This window comes from Ammospiza nelsoni, chromosome 32, assembly GCF_027579445.1.
Source record: "Ammospiza nelsoni isolate bAmmNel1 chromosome 32, bAmmNel1.pri, whole genome shotgun sequence".
NCBI lineage: Eukaryota > Metazoa > Chordata > Aves > Passeriformes > Passerellidae > Ammospiza > Ammospiza nelsoni.
Window position 1 is genome coordinate 590,504 of NC_080664.1, and position 20,643 is coordinate 611,146.

At 61.2% G+C, this 20,643-nt stretch overlaps 1 protein-coding gene across 1 annotated transcript in view; it reads right to left on the bottom strand.

Annotated features, from left to right (window-relative positions):
* The window catches only part of LOC132085785 (cyclic AMP-dependent transcription factor ATF-7-like), a 42,802-nt gene that overhangs the window by 8,862 nt on the left and 13,297 nt on the right, over positions 1-20,643 (bottom strand). Inside the window, exons 3-4 of the mRNA XM_059491230.1 lie at positions 3,581-3,677; positions 2,772-2,890 (exon numbers count right to left, since the gene is read on the bottom strand). Of these exons, the coding sequence (XP_059347213.1) occupies positions 2,772-2,890; positions 3,581-3,677 (216 nt within the window). The remainder of the gene's footprint in view (positions 1-2,771; positions 2,891-3,580; positions 3,678-20,643) is intronic.

The window sequence follows — 20,643 nt, forward strand, 5'->3', positions numbered from 1 at the left end:
ATCCATCCCTCCCTCCCTCCCTCCATCCCTGCTCCATCCGTCCATCCATCCATCCATCCATCCATCCATCCATCCATCATCCATCCATCCATCATCCATCCATCCCTCCCTCCCTCCCTCCATCCCTGCTCCATCCATCCATCCATCCATCCATCCATCCATCCATCCATCCATCCATCCATCCCTCCATCCCTGCTCCATCCATCCGTCCGTCCATCCATCCATCCATCCATCCATCCATCCATCCATCCATCATCCATCCAGCCCCTCATTTTGGGGTGTTTTAGGGGGGGACACAGCTCCAGCCCCTTGGTTTGGGCTATTTTAGAGCTCCAGCCCCTCCTTTTGGGGTATTTCACAGAGGACACAGCTCCAGTCCCCTGGGCAGCTCCCCTGGGCGGTTCTGCCCGCGGTAGGTGCAGCAATAACCAAACTGCCTGCCCTTATACGCATTCACCTGCCCTTATACCCATTTACCTGCCCTTACAACCATGTTTTTCCTGCCCTTTCAGAGCCCAGCCCCGCCGCAGGTGCAGCAGTTCGCGTTTCCCGGCCCGCCCGGGGGATCACACAGAGCCGGGACTGACGCCCAGCCTCGCTCGAGCCGCTCCCCGGGGACGCGCCCGCCGCGCCCGCGGTTCGATCAGCGGCGCTGGAGCGGCACCGCCGCGCAAGGGGAGGGCAAGCACGAACCGGGATGGACGCGGGGAGCGCGGCCCGGCCCCGGAGCCACCACTGGCCTGGCCGGACAGGGCCTGGGCAGGGACAACCCCTCCCTAAAACCCCAGCTCCGTGCGGGGAATAGTTCGGAATCGTTTCTCAGGAGTGTTTAGGTTGATCCCCGCCTGTTCCTGCCCCCCATCCTGGGCTGTTCCTGCCCCCCATCCTGGGCTGTTCCTGCCCCCCATCTCTGCCTGTTCCTGCCCCCCATCCCTGCCCGTTCCTGCCCCCCATCCCTGCCTGTTCCTGCCCCCCATCCCTGCCTGTTTCTGCCCCCCATCCTGGGCTGTTCCTGCCCCCCATCTCTGCCTGTTCCTGCCCCCCATCTCTGCCTGTTCCTGCCCCCCATCTCTGCCTGTTCCTGCCCCCCATCCCTGCCCGTTCCTGCCCCCCATCCTGGGCTGTTCCTGCCCCCCATCCCCGCCTGTTCCTGCCCCCCATCTCTGCCCATTTCTGCCCCCCATCCTGGGCTGTTCCTGCCCCCCATCCCCGCCTGTTCCTGCCCCCCATCCCCAGGTGTTCCTGCCCTCCATCCCTGTCCCCATTCCCTGCCTGTTCCTGCCTCCCTTCCCCGCTCCAGAACAAAGGGCAGGAGCCTTTGCCGCAGCCGCATACCAATGAGAGAGATCAATTTCGGTTTAAAGAGCCTGTTATTGGCGAGCGGGGGGAGCGGCTGGGAAGGCAGGTTTCAGTTTTAATTCTGAATTCCTCCGTTCCCCATCTCGGCAAGATTTACGCGGCTCGGCTCCCGCAGTTTATTTCCGAGCAGCGCCGCTGACTGCGAGCGTATGCGCGGCCATACATCAATTTAGTAAATGTATGTGCCAGGCTGCGCGCCCGGCACGCATCTGCTGCCGCTCCCGCCCGGCCGGCGGGCGGGGCGGGGGCTGCAAATGTCCTTAATTAGCTGCTTTCTGATGAGATCCCCGCGTCCTTCAGCCGCCGGCGCTCGCCGGGCTGCGGGGGCAGCCGGGATCGATGGCGCTGGCGGAGCGCGGAGCTCTTTGTTAGCGAATCTGCTCCTTCCCACCGAGCTGCGACGGAGCCCCGGTGCCCCCATCCCATCCATGCCAGCCCCTCCAAGGCGCCATCCCGCCGGGCCTCGGCCCCGAGGGCGTTCTGCTCCCAACCCGGGCCCTGCAGCTCCTTCCCTGTCGTTATTATGGGTACTCCCCCTCTCCATTTCTGCAGCTCCTTCCCTGTCGTTATTATGGGTACTCCCCCTCTCCATTTCTGCAGCTCCTTCCCTGTCATTATTTTGGATATCCCCCCTCTCTGTTTCTGCAGTTCCTTCCCTGTCAGGTGTTTTGGGCTCTCCCCCTCTCTATTTCCCCCCTTTTTCCGAAGTGCAAAGCCAAAGGAATAATAAGCCATTAAATCAGCTCTCGGCAGGCCAGGATCGGTGGGAACGGCGCCAAAGTCACCCGAGTGACACCAACAAGGCCCCACACGGCAGCAGATCCCGCCAGGGCCGTGCCTCGCACAGGAGCCGCCCCAGTCCCTCCCAGTGCTCCCAGTCCCTCCCAGTGCTCCCAGTGCTCCCAGTGCCCCCAGTGCCCCCCAGTGCCCCCCAGTACCTCCCAGTGCCCCCAGTGCTCCCAGTGCCCCCAGTGCTCCCAGTGCCCCCAGTGCCCCCCAGTACCTCCCAGTGCTCCCAGTCCCTCCCAGTGCTCCCAGTCCCTCCAGCGCTCCCAGTGCCCCCAGTCCCTCCAGTGCTCCCAGTGCCCCCAGTCCCTCCCAGTGCTCTCAGTGCCCCCAGTCCCTCCCAGTGCTCCCAGTGCCCCCAGTCCCTCCCAGTGCTCCCAGTGCCCCCAGTCCCTCCCAGTGCTCCCAGTGCTCCCAGTCCCTCCCAGTGCCCCCAGTCCCTCCCAGTCCCTCCCAGTGCCCCCAGTCCCTCCCAGTGCTCCCAGTGCCCCCAGTGCTCCCAGTGCTCCCAGTGCTCCCAGTGCTCCCAGTCCCTCCCAGTGCCCCCAGTCCCTCCCAGTGCTCCCAGTGCCCCCAGTCCCTCCAGTGCCCCCAGTCCCTCCCAGTGCCCCCAGTGCCCCTCTTGCCTTTTTCTCGTCATCCTCGGCCGCTTTCTTGAACTCGTGCTCGAAGGAGCTGGCCAGCTCGTTGAACAGCCCCACCTCCTCACAGTTCTTCAGGAACCGCGTCGGGGTCGGGGTCTGATCTGGGTCGGAACACCGGGAATTGGTCAGGGAGAGCAAAACCAAAAATCCCCATTTTACCACCCCAGTCCCTCAATGGGAGCCCCGGCACCGTGGGTGTCACCCCGGGGACAGCCAGTGACACTCCGGAACGGGGACAGTCATTGTGAGCTGGGTTTGTTTCTCTGGTGTTTAGTTTTGTTTTGTTTTGTTTTCCCCAAAACCCCTCCAGGGTGTCCCCTCTGTCACCCAGCAGGGACACAGAGGGACAGGAGGGACCCTGGGGTCTCTCTGCTCTGAGATTTGTGGGGTTTGGGTTCCCCCATTTTACAGAGGCTGTGGGAGCTCTGGCTGGGGCTCTGCAGAGCTCGTGGGGCTCTAATTTATTTTATTTATTTAATTTATTAACTGCAGGTTCCTAAAAGCTCAGGGAAAACTGACACCTGGGCTGAGAGGGGAAGCTGCTCTGTCAGGGCTGGCTCATCGTGCTCAAAGCACACGCAGAGACGTGAAAGCCCTTCTGGCCATAAATCCTCCAGCCTTTAATAAAAAACGGCGAGAACTTAAAAAAAAAATTAAAAAAAAAAAAACCAACCCAAACCCCACAAAACCTGATACCACCATAAAAAATAAAGGAAAAACGTGGAAGGCTGATGAAATGCAGATCAGGGGTTTATGGGGCGCAGCTGTGCCTGGCGCCCAGCCCGCCGTACCTGCGATGATGACGGAGTCGGTGCGAGCGGGGCCGAACTTGAGCGTCAGCTCGTGCTTGTGCTTGTGCACGGCCAGGTGGTCCTCGTTGGTGAACCTCTGCAAGGGAACGGGCACAGGGCGGGCGATCAATGCTCGGGGTATGGGCACAGGACGGGCACAGGACGGGCGATCAGCGCTCGGGGTATGGGCACAGGACGGGCACAGGGCGGCGATAAACGCTCGGGGTATGGGCACAGGACGGGCACAGGGCGGGCGATCAATGCTCGGGGTATGGGCACAGAATGGGCAATGAATGCTCGGGGTCATGGGCTCGTCCTATGGAGGGGGAGAGGGGCTGGAGACAATGGAGGGGGGATCTGGGGCTGTGGGAGAAGGGACAGAGGGGGACAGGGGGTGGGACAAGGGGACAGAAGGGGACAGGCTGTGGGAGCAGGGTAAGGGTTAGGGGTAAATGCAAGCAAATTCTGAACTCCAAAATGCCCACTCTGTTGCTGGCTGAGGAAGAGGCGAATTTGGCGCAATTTGGGCAACTTTTCCTGCATGGGGTGAGGGCAGAGCCGGGCCCTGCCTGCAGGTTCAGCTCCTGAGGTTTTATGGAGTGAGGGCGGGGCAGCATGTGCCCCCACCCGAACCCCAACGCCGGGGGGAGCTGCAGGATGGACCCCATCTTCAGGGAGGGCAAAACCCCATGGAGCGCTGTGGGGCTGGCTGTGGGGCCGGCTGTGGGGCTGGCTGTGGGGCAGGCTGTGGTCCGGCTGTGGGGCCGGCTCTGGGCCCGGCTCTGGGCCCGGCTCTGGGCCCGGCTGTGGGGCTGGCTCTGGGGCCGGCTCTGGGGCCGGCTCTGGGGCCGGCTGTGGGGCTGGCTGTGGTCCGGCTGTGGGGCCGGCTGTGGGGCCGGCTGTGGGGCTGGCTGTGGGGCAGGCTGTGGGGCCGGCTGTGGGGCCGGCTGTGGGGCAGGCTCTGGGCCCGGCTCTGTGGCCGGCTCTGGGCCCGGCTCTGGGCCCGGCTGTGGGGCCGGCTGTGGGGCCGGCTGTGGGGCTGGCTGTGGGGCCGGCTGTGGGGCCGGCTGTGGGGCCGGCTGTGGGGCCGGCTCTGGGGCCGGCTGTGGGGCCGGCTGTGGGGCTGGCTGTGGGGCAGGCTCTGGGGCCGGCTGTGGGGCCGGCTCTGGGCCCGGCTGTGGGGCTGGCTGTGGGGCAGGCTCTGGGCCCGGCTCTGGGCCCGGCTGTGGGGCAGGCTGTGGGGCCGGCTGTGGGGCCGGCTGTGGGGCCGGCTGTGGGGCCGGCTGTGGGGCTGCAGAGGCAGACAAAGGCTGAGCAGGGGAGCTCGGCGCGGACGGGGTTAAAGCGCAGCCCCGTAAGGCGCAGGATGGATTGCAGCTCTCCGAACAGACTGCGACAAAGCCAACGCGCCCTCCGCGCTCCGCAGCGCCCCGCGCACCGCAACAAACGTGCAGCAAACAAACGTGCAGCAGCAGAGCAGCAGCAGCAGAGCAGCAGCAGCAAAGCAGCAGCAAAGCAGCAGCAGAGCAGCAGCAGAGCAGCAACAAAGCAGCAGCACATTCCTCCCTTTCCCCTTCCCTCCCTCCCAGGCATCCCAGTCCCACCCAGAGCCACCTGCTCCTGGGGGGCTGCCCCACGGGGACACCCACCGCGGGCCTGTCCATGGCTTTATTTATGGCTCTGAGCAAATAAATCTGGGTTTTGAGCTGAGCACAGGGGGGACAATCCCTCGGTGACAGGGGACAATCCATTGGTTGCACGGGACAATCCTGTCCCTCGATGGCAGGGGACAATCCCTCGGTGACAGGGAACAATCCTGCCCCTCAATGGCAGGGGACAATTCTGCCCCTCGATAGGAGGGGACAATCCCTCAATGGCAGAGGACAATTCCTTGATGGCATGGGACACCCAGACCTTGGGGACACCCAGACTTTGGGGACACCCAGCCCTTGGGGACACCCAGACCTGGGGACACCCAGACCTGGGGACACCCAGCCCTTGGGGACACCCAGACCGTGGGGACACCCATACCTGGGGACACCCAGCCCTTGGGGACACCCAGACCGTGGGGACAGCCAGCCCTGGGCCCAGCCCCTGTCCCCAAGCTCAAGGACAAGGGGTCACACACACGCACACCGCGCGTCCTCCGGAGCTCTCCAGGTGCTCTGCCGGCCGCCCGCGATTTGGGCTCAGATTCAGAGAAATCGGAGCTGGTGGCAGAAGCGCCAGGAGGTTTTTGCCAGGCTCAGAGCCCCTCCATCTCCCCTGGCTCTGTTCCGTAACCCAACCCTAAATAAACCCCGAATCAAATTCTCGGCAGCTCGGCCAAAATCTGCCTGATCTGGGCTTGTTTTCCCTCCCCGCTGCTCTGCCCCAGCCTCCCACAAACGCTTTTTGTCCGAGCAGATTTCACGGATCCCCGAAACCTCCGAACAAAGGAGCAGGAGAGGGGGGATGCGGGAATTATTCCAGAATTCAGTAATTCGGGAACTCGGGAATCGCCCTGCCGAGGGGCCCTGCAGGGGAAGGGACACCCACGTTTCTCCGTGGTTTTGGCCCCAAAATCCCCCGGTTTTATGGAATTTGGCTGGGACGGGGCGAAGGGAGGGAAATGAACCCGGCTTTTGTGCGGGGCTGGGATGAATATTTGAATACTGAGCGGGCGGGCGGCCTCGGAAACCCGAGCACCTGAGCCGGGGGCGGGGGGAAATGAAAAAGAAGAAAATCCCCAATTCTGCCGCTCCGCTTTGCGCTGAATAAATGTGATTTTCGGGCCAGGGAGGGAAGCGCGGGAGGCGCAGCGCGGGGTTGTGTCTCCCCCAGCAGCCCCAGCCCGGCCTCGCCAACGCCAGGTTTATTTTAATCTTTCATTTTCCTTCATTGCCGGATTTTTTTTTTTTTCCCTAATTTTTTTTTTTTTTCCCCGGCACTTTGGGTGCGCCGGGCGCGTGTTACAGCTCTATTTAACATCTTTATGTGGGCTCGCAGCTCGGGAGCTCTCTCCTTCCCTGCGCAGAAATGCTCACAGACACAATATATCTTCCCGCACGCATTTCCAAACGCCCAACGCCAGAGGCTGAGTCTGGCGCTCGGGCTCTAAATCATGTCATTTTACACAGAGAGGGGGAGAGCAGGGGGGGAACGAGGGGAAAAAAATGGAATGAGTTAAAGCCACAGCGCTGGCTTTAATATTTAATCTCCTTCCATCAGCAGCTGACATGCAGCAGGGTTATTTCAGCTGCTATTTTGCGGGTGTCGGAATTAAAAAGAAGATGTTGGCTGTAAAGTCTTTGGGGCGAGGGACAGCAGCAGGGCGAGCGCTGCCAGCGGCCCTCGGGCTTTCCTGCAGCCCCAAATTCGGCGTTTTCCGCACGGAAAATGGACGGAACCGGGCCGGGCCGGGCGGGACGAACCCGCGGCGCCCCCGGGCTGTGACAGCTCCGGGATGGACGCGCTGGTCCCGAGCCGGGCCGAGCCGGGCCGAGCCGTGTGTAGCACAATGCGGGAGGGATTTGCGCCGCCGTTTAACGAGCGCGACACGAGCGACAAGGGCTCGCTCGGCTGCTCGGGGCCTTCCTGCCTTCCGAGAGCCGGGGCTGTGCGGGGCACCGGGGCATGGGGGAGCCGGGGCAGGGCTTGGCCTCGCCGGGCCCGCTCCGAGCGGATCCAGGGCCGCAATTCCCGGTGGAACCCGGCGGTACCGGGCCGCAGTTCCCGGTGGAACCCGGCGGTACCGGGCTCGGCAGGGCCAGGGAGCTGCGGGGCCGCTCAGGGCGGAATTAACGGGATTAATTAACGAGCTGTCAGCGGCGCGGGGAGGCCGAGCCCTGCTCCGAGCGTGACTCGGCGCTGGAGCCACCCTGGCCACGGGCATGGGTGACAGGGTGACACTGCCATGGTGACAGCACTGGGGCCACCCTGGTGACAACACTGAAGCCACCCCGGCCACGGGGATGGGGCTGCCATGGTGACACGGCTGGGGCCACCACCCTGGTGACAGGGCTGGGGCCACTGTGGAGACAGCGCTGGAGCCACCGCGGCCATAGGGCTGAAGCCACCCTGGTGACAGGGCTGGGGCCACTACCGTGGTGACAGGGCTGGAGCCACTGTGCTCACAGCCCCGGGGCCACCCTGGTGACAGCGCTGGGGCCGCCGAGCCCTTGGGGACACGGCCCTGAGCCACCCGAGCACGGAGGGACGGCGGGCAGCAGCGGCAGCGGAGACTGCACTGCGGAGCGGGAGGGAAACGATGCAGGGCGAGCGCGGGCTGAGCTCAAAGTCACCGCCTGGAAACGCCGCCACCCTCTGCGCTCGGGGCTGCACAGACGCTCCTGCTCATTGCCATTCCGGGCGCACGGTGGGGTCAGGGTGACCCCATGGGCAAGGGGGCCCCGCGTGGCTGTCCCGGGTGTGCTGTGACCCCGCGTGGCTGTCCCGGGTGTGCCGTGGCCAGGATGACAGTCCCGGGTGTGCCGTGACCCCGGCTCCATCTCCCATCTCCCATCTGAGCAATGCCCGGTAATTCCCTCCTCCCCGGCCGCGCGGATTAATGAATTAATTCACTAATGTGCCCCAAGTGCCCCAATCTCGGTGATTCACGGCAGGGGGGACAGCGGCAATCCCCGAGCCTCGTTCCACCGGAGGGAAGGAGCACGGCAATGACCGAGCCCCGTTCCACCGGAGGGAAGGAGCACGGCAATGACCGAGCCCCGTTCCACCGGAGGGAAGGAGCACGGCAGTCACCGAGCCCCGTTCCACCGGAGGGAAGGAGGTGTCGGTGCGGGGCCAGCGCCGCGCACACGCTCGGCACGGTACAGCCCAGCCCCGCACGGACAAACGGAGCCGTCTGTCCGTCTGCCTCTTCCAAAGGGACCCAACCTCACAAGGACAAACGGAGCCGTCTGTCCGTCTGCCTTTTCCAACCGGACCCGTGCCGCCGCCCACAGAGGCTCCGATTTTGGGGGCCGGGGGTGCTCGGGGCCGCTCCCCACGGCCGGAGCAGGGACGGGAAGCGGCTCCGATCCCGGTGCTGCCGGGGGATGGAGGAGCAGGAGGAGGAGGAGGGAGGAAGGAGCAGCTCAGGAAGGAAAACCAGGCCGGGAAAGGCGCGGGGAGAGCTCGGGCTCCACGGCGGGGCCGCGTTTTTCCAGGGAAAAGCGGGAGGGGAGGAAGAGCCGGGGCCATGGAAGGGAGGAAGAGCCGGGTCCATGGGGAGCAGAAAGGGAGGAAGAGCCGGGTCCATGGAGAGCGGGAGGGGAGGAAGAGCCGGGTCCATGGGGAGCAGAAAGGGAGGAAGAGCCAGGTCCATGGAGAGCGGGAGGGGAGGAAGAGCCGGGGCCATGGAAGGGAGGAAGAGCCGGGTCCATGGAGAGCGGAAAGGGAGGAAGAGCCGGGTCCATGGGGAGCAGAAAGGGAGGAAGAGCCGGGTCCATGGAGAGCGGGAAGGCTCCAGCAGCTCCCGGGGTGCATTTGGAGCCATTCCCACCCTGCAGCTGCCCCCAGCTAAAACCGCAGCGAGATTTAAACCCTGAGATGGCGATTTTGGCTCTGGCGGCTCCAGGGACGCTGCTGTGTCTCTGCCTTTCCCTTTAAAACGCTGCTCCCTCCTGCCCCGTGATTGATGCCGGGTCCTTCCTTGTGCGGAAAAAAAAAGAGAGGAATAACAATAATAATCACGCTGTGGGCAGCGCTGGGTGAGGAATCCCCGGCCCAGCAGCCCCACGGAGCATTGTGCAAAGCACCACAATTGAGATTTTCCCCCTTTTTTCCCCTGTTTGTTCAAATATTTTTTTTTTTCCTTTTTTCGGTAGGTTACTGCCCAAAGTTCCCCGCAATTTCACACAAAGAGCCGAGCGGGTTCCGGAGCCCACCCCATCCCACCGCCATCCTCCTTGGCCAGAAGGGCAGAGCGTTTAGCGGGGAGGAGGTAAATAATTTAATTTACATTTCTATGGCTTCGCTCATCCCCAAGGGCTCCTCCGGCACGGCCCCCTCCTGGATGCAGGTGTTGGGCAGGGGGAGGAAGCATCTGGCGCGGTGCGTGAGGAGCCAAGGACGGCCGGGGCGAAATCCTCCGCCCGCTCCGCACCCCGCGCCCTTCTCCCTTCTCATTCTCCCCCTGAATTTCAGCGGGATCGCCCCGGGCAGAGCCGGGCGCAGGGAGCGGAGCCGGGACGGGGCACGGGGCGATGCCGAGGGACCCCTCACACCAAACCCAGGGAACCTCCGGGCTTTGGGGAGGAGCGGATGGGCGGGCTGGGCTGGGGAGCACCTGGGCAGGAGCAGCGCCGTGGTTCGCACACCTGGGCACAGCTGGGCACAGCTGGGCACAGCTGGCCCCACGGAGCGGATCCCCAAAACCCCACTGGATGGGTTATTTTAAATCCCCAAATCCCCGCGGGATGGGGATTTTTGGATTCCTAAAACCTCACGCATTGGGGTTTTTAAATCCCCCAAACCTCACGGATTGGGTTTTTTTGTACCCCCAAAACCCTTCGGGATTGGGGTTTTTTGTACACCCAAACCCCGCGCGATGGGATTTTTTAAATCCCCAAAACCCTTCGCGATTGGGGATTTTTGTACCCCAAAACCCCGCGCGATAGGATTTTTTAAATCCCCAAAACCCTTCAGGACTGGGGTTTTTTTGTACCCCAAACCCCGCGGGCACGCCGCGCTGCCCGAGCCCGGCGGAGCGCTCTGAGGCGCCGCTCTCCCGTCCGCCCGAGCGCGGTGATTAACAGATTAACCGCCGGTTGTTAATTACGGCAGCCCCGAGCCGGGGGAGCGGGCCCGTGCGCACCGGGCTGAGCCGGGCTGAGCCGGGCCCGCTCCCCCGGGAGCCGCTCGGGTGTGAATGGCGGGGCCGCGGGGAGCGCCGGCACCGGGGAGGCCCCGGGCGACCTCGGGGGAGCCGTGGATCCCCGGGTGGGTGCGGAGGGCCCCGGGGAGGGGGCTCGGACCCCCAGCGCCCCGGCGGCTGCGGGGCCGCGCGCGGAACCAGGCGGGGAACAAAGGGAACTTTGTCACGGCCCGGTAACAAAGGCACTCACGGCCCCTTCCCCAAGCGTCGGCTCCACGACCCCAAAATGAATTTTAACCCAAATGACGACGCCAAAACAAACCCTAAGCCAAACAAACCCTAACCCAGACAAACCCTGACCCAAATGTGGGCTCTGCGACCCCAAAACAACCCCTAACCCAAATGCCATGGCCCCAAAACAACCCCTAACCCAAACAACCCCTAACCCAAATGTGGGCTCCATGACCCCAAACGAGCCCCTAACCCAAACCAACCCCTAACCCAAACCGGGCTCCATGACCCCAAAGGAGCCCCTGACCCAAACGTGGGCTCCGCGGGCCCGGCCGTGCCCGAGCACCGCCGTGGCTCAGCCCCGACCTTGGCACTCTCCCCGAGCACCCGGAGCACGCCCGGCCCCGTTCGGCTTTCCAGGCCCTGCGATGGCGATTTCCTTCAATTGAGAGCGACATTGGGAATGCGCCCACCCATTCACGGCGCGCAGCCGCCGCTGCTGATGGCTTTATGGCCTGGAAAGGGTTTGTGCGGGGATTTGTGTGGGGATTTATCTCCTGGGGAAGCTGCAGCACAGCAGCAGCTGCCTGGGAAGGGCAGCGGGTCAGACACAAAGAGAATTCCAGTCACTCAGGGCTTCGGGGTTTGTCCCCTCTAAAGGAGTTTCCATTCCTGTACAAACCTCACTTCTGCGCCTCCATTCCTGTACAAACCTCACTTTTGTGCCTCCATTCCTGTACAAACCTCACTTTTGTGCCTCCATTCCTGTATAAACCCTCGTTTTTGTGCCTCAACTCCTGTATATAACCTCATTTTTGTGCCTCCATTCCTGTATAAACCTCATTTTTGTGCCTCCATTCCTGTATGAAAACCCATGTTGTGCCTCCATTCTTGTATAAAATCTCGTTTTTGTGCCTCTGTTCCTGTACAAACCCTCGTTTTTGTGCCTTTTCCTGGCTGTTCTGGCCATCCCGCAGCTCCCCTCCCTGCCGCTGTTCCCATCCCGCCGCATTCCCGGCCCGGAGCTCAGCGCTGCGGTAATTAACGCTTTAGAAAGGAGATGGGCAGCAGCAGCAGAGCAGCAGCAGCAGCATCAAACCCCGGCGCTCGCTCCTGTGCCTCTCGGAGGAGCCACCTGTTCTGCGGAGCGGGGATTTATGGGCCATTACCGCGGAGCTGCTGCTGCCTCCCTGATGAGGCTCTCGGTGACCTCCTCTCCCCGCAGATTTACGGTTTATCCCGGCACACGGCTCCATCCTGCAGCTCCCGACCCCTCTTTATTCCCCAAAACTGTTTGTTTCCAGGAGGTGCTGGGTGTTCCCGGCCAGGGCTCACGTTTTCCTTGCCTTTCGGGGCTCTCGGTGGCCTCCTCTCCCCACAGATCTACGGTTCAGCTCCCCGACCCCTCTTTATTCCCCAAAACCGTCTGTGCTCAGGAGGCGCTGGGTGTTCCAGGTTTTCCTTGCCTTTCGGGGCTCTCGGTGACCTCCTCTCCCCGCAGATTCACGGTTCCTCCGGCACCCTCCCGTGCCTGCCTCCATCCTGCAGCTCCCAGCCCCTCTTTATTCCCCAAAACTGTCTGTTTTCAGGAGGTGCTGCGTGTTCCCGGCTTCCCTTGCCTTTCTCCATTCCCCCACCAGGAGGGCTGAGCCCACAATTGCTTGTTTCAGCAAACCCCGACCCGATCCCGCACCATTCCCATTCCCATTCCCTCCCGGCTGCTCTCGGCTCCCCAGTCACGTCCCGGCCGCCCCAAGCCCTCCCTCCTGCCGCAGACACAGCCCCGAACCCTCCCCGCAGCTTCCCCCGCAGCCACGGCGAGGAGCCGCCGGTGCAGCCGTGCGGAAACACAAAGCCAAGGTCAGCAGAGCCACCCCTGGGGAGCCCGAGCCGCTCCCGCTGCCCCCGCTCGGGCTGCAGGCAGCGAAACCTCGCAGGAGCGCTGCAACTGCGCTCGGCAGCGCTGCAACTGCGCTGGGATGGGAGCTGCACACACCCAGGCTGGGCAGGGAGCGCTGGAATTGTGCTGGGATGGGAGCTGCACACCCGGGCTGGGCAGGGAGCGCTGCAACTGTGCTGGGATGGGAGCTGCACACCCAGGCTGGGCAGGGAGCGCTGCAACTGTGCTGGGATGGGAGCTCTGACACCCAGGCTGGGCAGGGAGCGCTGCAACTGTGCTGGGATGGGAGCTGCACACCCGGGCTGGGTAGGGAGCGCTGGAATTGTGCTGGGATGGGAGCTGCACACACCCAGGCTGGGCAGGGAGCGCTGGAATTGTGCTGGGATGGGAGCTGCACACCCGGGCTGGGCAGGGAGCGCTGCAACTGCGCTCTGGAGCTCGGCGGATGGGAGCTCTGACACCCAGGCTGGGCAGGAGGAACTGCAGGGGTGCTGCAGGGCAGGGAGAGCTCAGGGCTGAGCCCTGGGCACTGCAGGGCATCGGGAAAGGCTCATTCCTGAATTCTGAGCACTGCAGGGCACTGGGATAAACCGAATTACCAAATTCCCGGCGCTGCAGGACACAGGGAAAGGCTCACCCTGAATTCCCAGCACTGCAGGGAAAGGCTCACCCCGAATTGCCGGCACCGGGAAAGGCTCATTCCCGAATTGCCGGCACCGGGAAAGGCTCACCCCGAATTGCCGGCACCGGGAAAGGCTCATTCCCGAATTGCCGGCACCGGGATCACCTCCGGGTGACTCCGCAGGCTCTCTGGAAGGGCCGGAGCCGCACAACAAAAGGGACGGGGAGGGAAAAGCGCTCGCGGAGCCACCGCAGCAGCGCTGCCCTCCAAGCAAGCCTGGCTGGGGCCTCATTCCCTCCTCATTCCCTCCAACCAAGCCGGGATGCGGCTTCATTCCCCAAACGAGGGGGTTGAGACCTGGCTCTGTCCCCTTGTCTGTAGCCGGGGGATGCTCTGGTGACCACCAAACCCTCCCTGCCTGCAGACATTCCGGCTCACAAACACCCCCAGGACAAACACCCCAAACCCCAAACCCTTGCAGACATTCCCTTTTACAAATACCCCCAGGAAAAACACCCCAATCCCCTCCCGGCTCCTTGTGCACTGCCACAAAACCAGCCCAGCCCAGCCCAGCCCAGCTCCTCTCGCACAAATCTTTATTGTCTGCATCTCTATTCCCTGCGGGGATTTTAGGACTGTAATGTTTTTATTGTTTTAATCCGGCATATAAAAATTAAAAAAAAAGAAAACCGCTCGAGCGGAGCAGCTGGGCCGGGCGCGGGCAGGGCGGCCGCGGCGCTGCAGCATCAAGCAGGTGTCGGTGCTAAAGTGGCGCTGGGGCTCGGGCTCTGGGCAGGATCAGGGCTTTGGGCAGGATCGGGGCTGCAGCATCGAGCAGGTGTCGGTGCTAAAGTGGCGCTGGGGCTCGGGCTTTGGGCAGGATCAGTGCTGGAGCATCGAGCAGGTCTTTGTTAGAGCGGCGCTGGGGCTCGGGGCTCTGGGCAGGATCGGGGCTGCAGCATCGAGCAGGTGTCGGTGCTAAAGTGGCGCTGGGGCTCGGGCTCTGGGCAGGATCAGGGCTTTGGGCAGGATCGGGGCAGGATCGGGGCTGCAGCATCAAGCAGGTGTCGGCGCTAAAGTGGCGCTGGGGCTCGGGGCTCTGGGCAGGATCGGGGCTCTGGGCAGGATCGGGGCTCCGGCATCAAGCAGGTGTTTGTTAGAGCGGCGCTGGGCTTGGGGCTCTGGGCAGGATCAGGGCTTTGGGCAGGATCGGGGCTCTGGGCAGGATCGGGGCTCCGGCATCAAGCAGGTGTTTGTTAGAGCGGCACTGGGCTTGGGGCTCTGGGCAGCACTGAGGGCCAAAGCCCAGCCCGGGGCAGCGCTGGAGCCCGGCCCGGACTCTGGCCTTCAGGAAAAACCCCAAATGTGGGTTTGGTTCCTCTGCTGAGCCCCCCATGCACAGCCCTTTGTGCGGACGGGAGGACGCGGAGCCAGCCCCGAGCGCCCGCCCCGCTCCTGCCGCACTTCAGCCCCATTTACGGATCCTAAAGCGCTTTATGGACCCCGAACCCCCTTTGTGGATCCTAAAGCCCTTTACTGACCCCAAACCCCCTTCTTGGACCTAGAACCCCCTTTATGGACCCTGAACCCCTTTACGGACCCCAAATCTCCTTTACTGACCCCAAACCCAACCTCAAGAAAAGCTCTCACACACAGCAGCAAGAAACTGAGGGCGACAACGTCAGCAATAAAAACCCCAGAAAGTAAAAACCACCCGAGTGAAAGCCCCACGTGTTTCTGTAGAAACACAGGAATTCAAGGGGCTTTTTCACCCTGTGCCGACAGTTCTGCACCCTGGTGCTCAGGACACGCCATGTCCTGTCTGCCTGCACTCCGGTGCTCCCAGTACTCCCAGTAATCCCAGTGTCCCCAGTGCTCCCAGTGTCCCCCAGTACTCCCAGTGTCCCCAGTGTCCCCCAGTACTCCCAGTGTCCCCAGTATCCCCAGTATCCCCAGTGTTCCCAGTGTCCCCAGTGTCCCCCAGTATCCCCAGTGTCTCCAGTGTCCCCAGTATCCCCAGCGCTCCCAGTGTCCCCAGTATCCCCAGTGTTCCCAGTGTCCCCCAGTATCCCCCAGTGTCCCCAGTGTCCCCCAGTGTTCCCAGTGTCCCCCAGTATCCCCAGTACTCCCAGTGTCCCCCCGTGTCCCCAGTGCTCCCAGTGCCCCCAGTGTCCCCCAGTATCCCCAGTGTCCCCCAGTATCCCCAGTGTCCCCAGTATCCCCAGTATCCCCAGTGTCCCCAGTATCCCCAGTGTCCCCCAGTATCCCCAGTGTCCCCCAGTATCCCCAGTGTCCCCCAGTATCCCCAGTGTCCCCAGTATCCCCAGTATCCCCAGTGTCCCCAGTATCCCCAGTGTCCCCCAGTGTCCCCAGTATCCCCAGTGTCCCCAGTATCCCCAGTGTCCCCCAGTGTCCCCAGTATCCCCAGTGTCCCCCAGTATCCCCAGTGTCCCCAGTGTCCCCAGCGCTCCCGCTGCCGCATGGATCCCGCGGCTGCCGCAGAGGGGCGGAGCGGCCTCCGCAGCCAACAAAGCGTCCTTGGGAGAAAAAAGAGCGGATTTGGGGCTGGCGGCGAGCGGGGCAGCGGCTCGGGAGCCCAGCGCCGATCGTTTGGGTGTTTCAGTAACAGCAGGGCACGGGAAAAGCCGCCGGTCCCTCCTGCAGCCGCGGAACCACCGCGGGGAAGGAACCGAGCCCCGGGGAAGGGACAGAGCCCCGGGGAAGGGACAGAGCCCCGGCAAATTCCCCATTCCTCCCTCAGACTGGGCTTTAAACCGCGAAGTGACAGCTTGGCTGGGCTTTGGACACGGAGTTTACAGAAAATCCTGCGAACCCGGCAGGTTTTTGAGGCTGGATAAATCCTGTCCCCCCAGCGCCAGCCCTGCTGATGCCGGGATATCCGCGATGCCGATAACGAGCTCTTTGTCAGCGCTGCTGCTGCTCCCAGCAATCGGTGATTTGTTCTCACAGTAAAATAAAAAGGATTTACGGTTGTCTCAGAGCAGCAGGCTTCGAAACCAAACAGCCTTGACTCCAAAACGCTGGGTTTAACGCCGGGAAATATTGCACTTGCCAGGAAAACACCCAGGGCTGGCGAGGGGGAGGAAAAGCTCAGAGCCGAGGGCTCGGCAGCTCCGGCTGCGCTCCGAGACCCTCCCTGCCCGGCCAGGCAGCCACAGCCCCATTTCCGAGGGTTTTGGGGACAAACAGCACGCAGGATTTGCAGCTCCCGAGAGAAACCCAGCCCAGGCCCAGCTCTGAGCCGGGCGCAGGCTCCGGCTTTGGTTCAGAGCAGCTCTGTGCTCCCCCTGAGCCCAGGAGCAGCAGGAATGCTGAGCCTGGCTCAGCCCAAACCGGGCTGAGCCACCTGGGGCCAGTGTCACCTGGGGCCAGTGCCAACCTGAACCCAGTGCCAACCTGAACCCAGTGCCAACCCGCTCAATGTCACCCTGAACCCAGTGCCACCCCGGGCCAGTGCCACCCTGGGTCAGTGTCACCAACCTGCTCAATGTCACCCTGAAGCCAGTGCCACCCCGGGCCGTGCACCCCTCAGAAGGGAGCAGGCAGAAGCCTGGCCGGGCTCTGCAGCAGAAATCCTTCCCTGCAAGGACACTGCGGCACCGCAGCGAGCTCCAGCCTCATCCCGGCTCGTTCCCAAACTCATTCCCAAACTCATTCCCAGCACATTCCCGGCTCGTTCCCAGCACATTCCCAAACTCATTCCCAAACGCGTTCCCAGCACACTCCCGGCTCACCCCGGTGTTCCCAGGAGCCCGGCAGGGCTGGGGACTCTCCCAGGGCACGATCCGGGGCTGGTGCCCCTCGGAGCCTCAGGAAACCGGGGCTGGCCCCGGCTCCGGGACGGAATTTGGGACACTGCCCGGCCCCATGTCCAGCCCCATGTCCAGCCCCAGTGTCCAGCCAGAATTCAGGACACTGCCTGGCCCAACTGTCCAGCCCCACTGTTGTGTCCAGCCCCATGCCCAGCCCCAGCCCCACTGCCCAGCCCCACTGCCCAACCCAGCCCCATTGTCCAGTCCCAGCCCCATGCCCAGCCCCATTGCCCAGCCCCATTGTCCAGTCCCAGCCCCATGCCCAGCCCCATTGCCCAGCCCCAGCCCCATGTCCAGCCCCAGCCCCATTGCCCAGTCCCAGCCCCATGCCCAGCCCCATTGCCCAGCCCCAGCCCCATGCCCAGCCCCATTGCCCAGCCCCATGCCCAGCCCCATTGCCCAGCCCCAGCCCCATGCCCAGCCCCATGCCCAGCCCCACTGTTGTGTCCAGCCCCACTGTTGTGTCCAGCCCCATTGCCCCATGCCCAGCCCCAGCCCCATGCCCAGCCCCATGCCCAGCCCCAGCCCTCCCCGTGCCACCCGGGGCCGTGTCCCGCCCGCGCTCCCGCCACAGAAACGCTTCCAAGAAGTGCCAAGGAATCCCGGCCAGAGGAATGATAAAGATTTTAACTTACAGGAAATGCTGCTATTAAATAATATTTAAGTCTTAATTATATTTTAAACCGGCCATTTTAGAAAAAAAGAAGTTCTATTACGGCGCTTTTGTAGTTAAAGGTCTGTCAACATTTCCATTTTAAACCTTCATTTCTAGGGGGTTTATAATTTGGCCATAAAAATTCATTCTAGGCTGGAACTTGGCAAACAGGGGCTCAGCCTAGGAGCAATATTTTTTATTATCCAATTTGGTTTAAATTGGTTTGGCCGTTTTTAAGTTATAGGAGTGTAAAAAATAAACGTTTACTGGTTTCAGATGCCTTCCCAAGCTTATTATTATTCAAAATTAGCCTTCCCCCTGCCCACCTCCAAAAACACCTTGGGCGAGAGGCGGGGGAGCCGGCCGGGCTGTGCTGGCAGCCCCGAGATACGGCCCAAATTCAGCCAATTCCTGCTTCTCCTGCCAGGAGCGCCTCCGGAGCTCCTGCAGCCGCCCCGCTGCCCTGCAGGGATGCAGCAGCTGCCACCGTGCAGGGCCTGCAGCTCCTGCAGCTCCCACCCCTGCAGCTCAATGCAGCTGCTGCCACCGTGCAGGGCCTGCAGCTGCTGCCACAGGAGCCGCTCCCAGTCTGCACACTGCAGGTCCCACACTGGAACTCTCAAACTGGAAACTCCACACTGGGAACCCCAAACTGGGAACGCCAAACTGGGAACGCCAAACTGAAAACCCCAAACTGGGAATCCCAAACTGGAAACGCCAAACTGGAAACTCCAAACCGGACACCCCAAACTGGGAACACCAAACCTGGAACGCCAAACTGGAAACCCCAAACCGGACACCCCAAACTTGGAACGCCAAACCGGGAATGCCAAACTGGGAACCCCACACTGGGAACGCCAAACTGGGAACCCCAAGTTGGAAACCCCACACTGGGAACTCCGAACTGGACACCCCACACTGGGAACCTCAAACTGGGAATCCCACACTTGGAATCCCACACAGGACACCCCAAACTGGACACCCCACACAGGACAGCCCGGAGCAGCCAAGGCCGGGGGGCACGGTGCCACCCCACAGCAGTGCCAGGGTGAGCTCCCCGCTGCCTGGCAAGGGGAAAGGGCTGCTCTCCCCTGTCAGGCCCCAAAATTCAGGGGTGAATAAAGGGGACAACGCTCACGGTCTGGGCTCTCCCCTCTCAGACCCCATAAAGGGAATAACCCTCACGGTCTGGGCTGCTCTCCCCTCTCAGACCCGATAAAGGGAACGATCCACACAGTTTGGGATGTTGTCCCCTCTCCAGACCCCACAAAAGGAATAACCCACACGTTTTGGGCTGTTCTCCCCTCTCCAGACCCCGTACAGGAAATAACCCACATGTTTCGGGCTGTGCAGCGGCTCTGCCCCTCTCCAGACCCCACAAAAGGAATAACCCACACGTTCTGGGCTGCTCTCCCCTCTGCAGACCCCACAAAGGGAACGACCCACACAGTTTGGGATGTTCTCCCCTCTCCAGACCCCATAAAGGAAATAACCCACACGTTTTGGGCTGCACAGCCCCTCTGCCCCTCTCCAGACCCCACAAAGGGAACGACCCACACGTTTTGGGCTGCTCTCTCCTCTCCAGACCCCACAAAGGGAACGACCCACACAGTTTGGGATGCTGTCCCCTCTCCAGACCCCATAAAGGAAATAACCCACACGTTCTGGGCCGCGCAGCCCCTCAGCCCAGCCCAGGCAATGGCAGCAGCAGCCCGGGCCCCATCCATTACCGGGCAATAGAGATTTAAGGGATAATGGCCATGGCAGCAGAGTATACAAAGCAATAAACTGCTTTTGAGCTTGGTTAAATGCCAAGCGATGCCGAGGCTCCACGCCATAAACATTATTTCTATTATATGACAAGATAAGAGGATACAATAAACCGGCAAGAAGGGAGAGGGGAAAAAAATAAAAAATCATTTTCTGGCCTGGTGAAAAGTTCTGGGCTCGGCGTTTCCTGGACGCTGCACAAAGCAGCACCTCCGAGCAAGGGTTTGGGGGAATAAATTGGCAAATTAAGGGGGGTTTAAAAAGCAAACTACTGTCTGAGGAAATGGCCTGGATAACTGGAGCTCTGCAATTGGGGCTGCAGGATGATTTGTGTGCCCTGCAAAGGGAAACGCTGTGGAGGGCAGGGCTGGGGAAGCCGTGCTCCCTGCTCAGGATATTCAGTATATTCTGCATATTCTGTATACTCAGTATATTCAATATATTCAGTATATTCAATATATTCAGTATATTCGGTATATTCTGTATATTCTATACATTTGGTATATTCTGTATATTCAATATATTTAGTATATTCAGTATATTCTGTATATTCAATATATTCAGTATATTCAGTATATACAGTATATTCAATATATTCAGTATATACAGTATATTCAATATATTTAGTATATTCAGTATATTCCATATATCCAGTATATTCCATATATTCAGTATATTCTATATATTCAGTATATTCTGTATATTCAATATAGTCAATATATTCGGTATTTTCAATATATTCCATATATCCAATATATTCAGTGTATTCTGTATATTCAGCATATTCCATACATTCAGTATATTCCATATATTCAGTATATGGAATATATTCAGTACATTCCATACATTCAGCATATTCCATACATTCAGTATATTCTATATATTCAGTATATTCCATACATTCAGTATATTCCATATATTTGGTATATGGAATATATTCAGTATATTCCATATATTCAGCATATGCCATATATTGCGCACACTCGGTTCCAGGCCCTGGCGCTGCCCCGGGCAGCAGGAGTGGCGGCGCAGGTTCACTGAGAGGGAAGCTCCTGCAGGAGGATGCCCAGGAGAGCCTGGAGCCCCCAGCCTGGCCCCTGCTGGGTTCCTGGGGGGCTCTGGGGCCGGTTTACGAGGGGGGAGACGGAGCCGCACGTGGGGAAAGCTCCCGAGGCAGCCCCAGCTCCAGAGCTGTGCTCTGGGTGCCTTAATGAGCCAGACCAAGGTTTAATGTCCTGATTAATGAGGTGGAG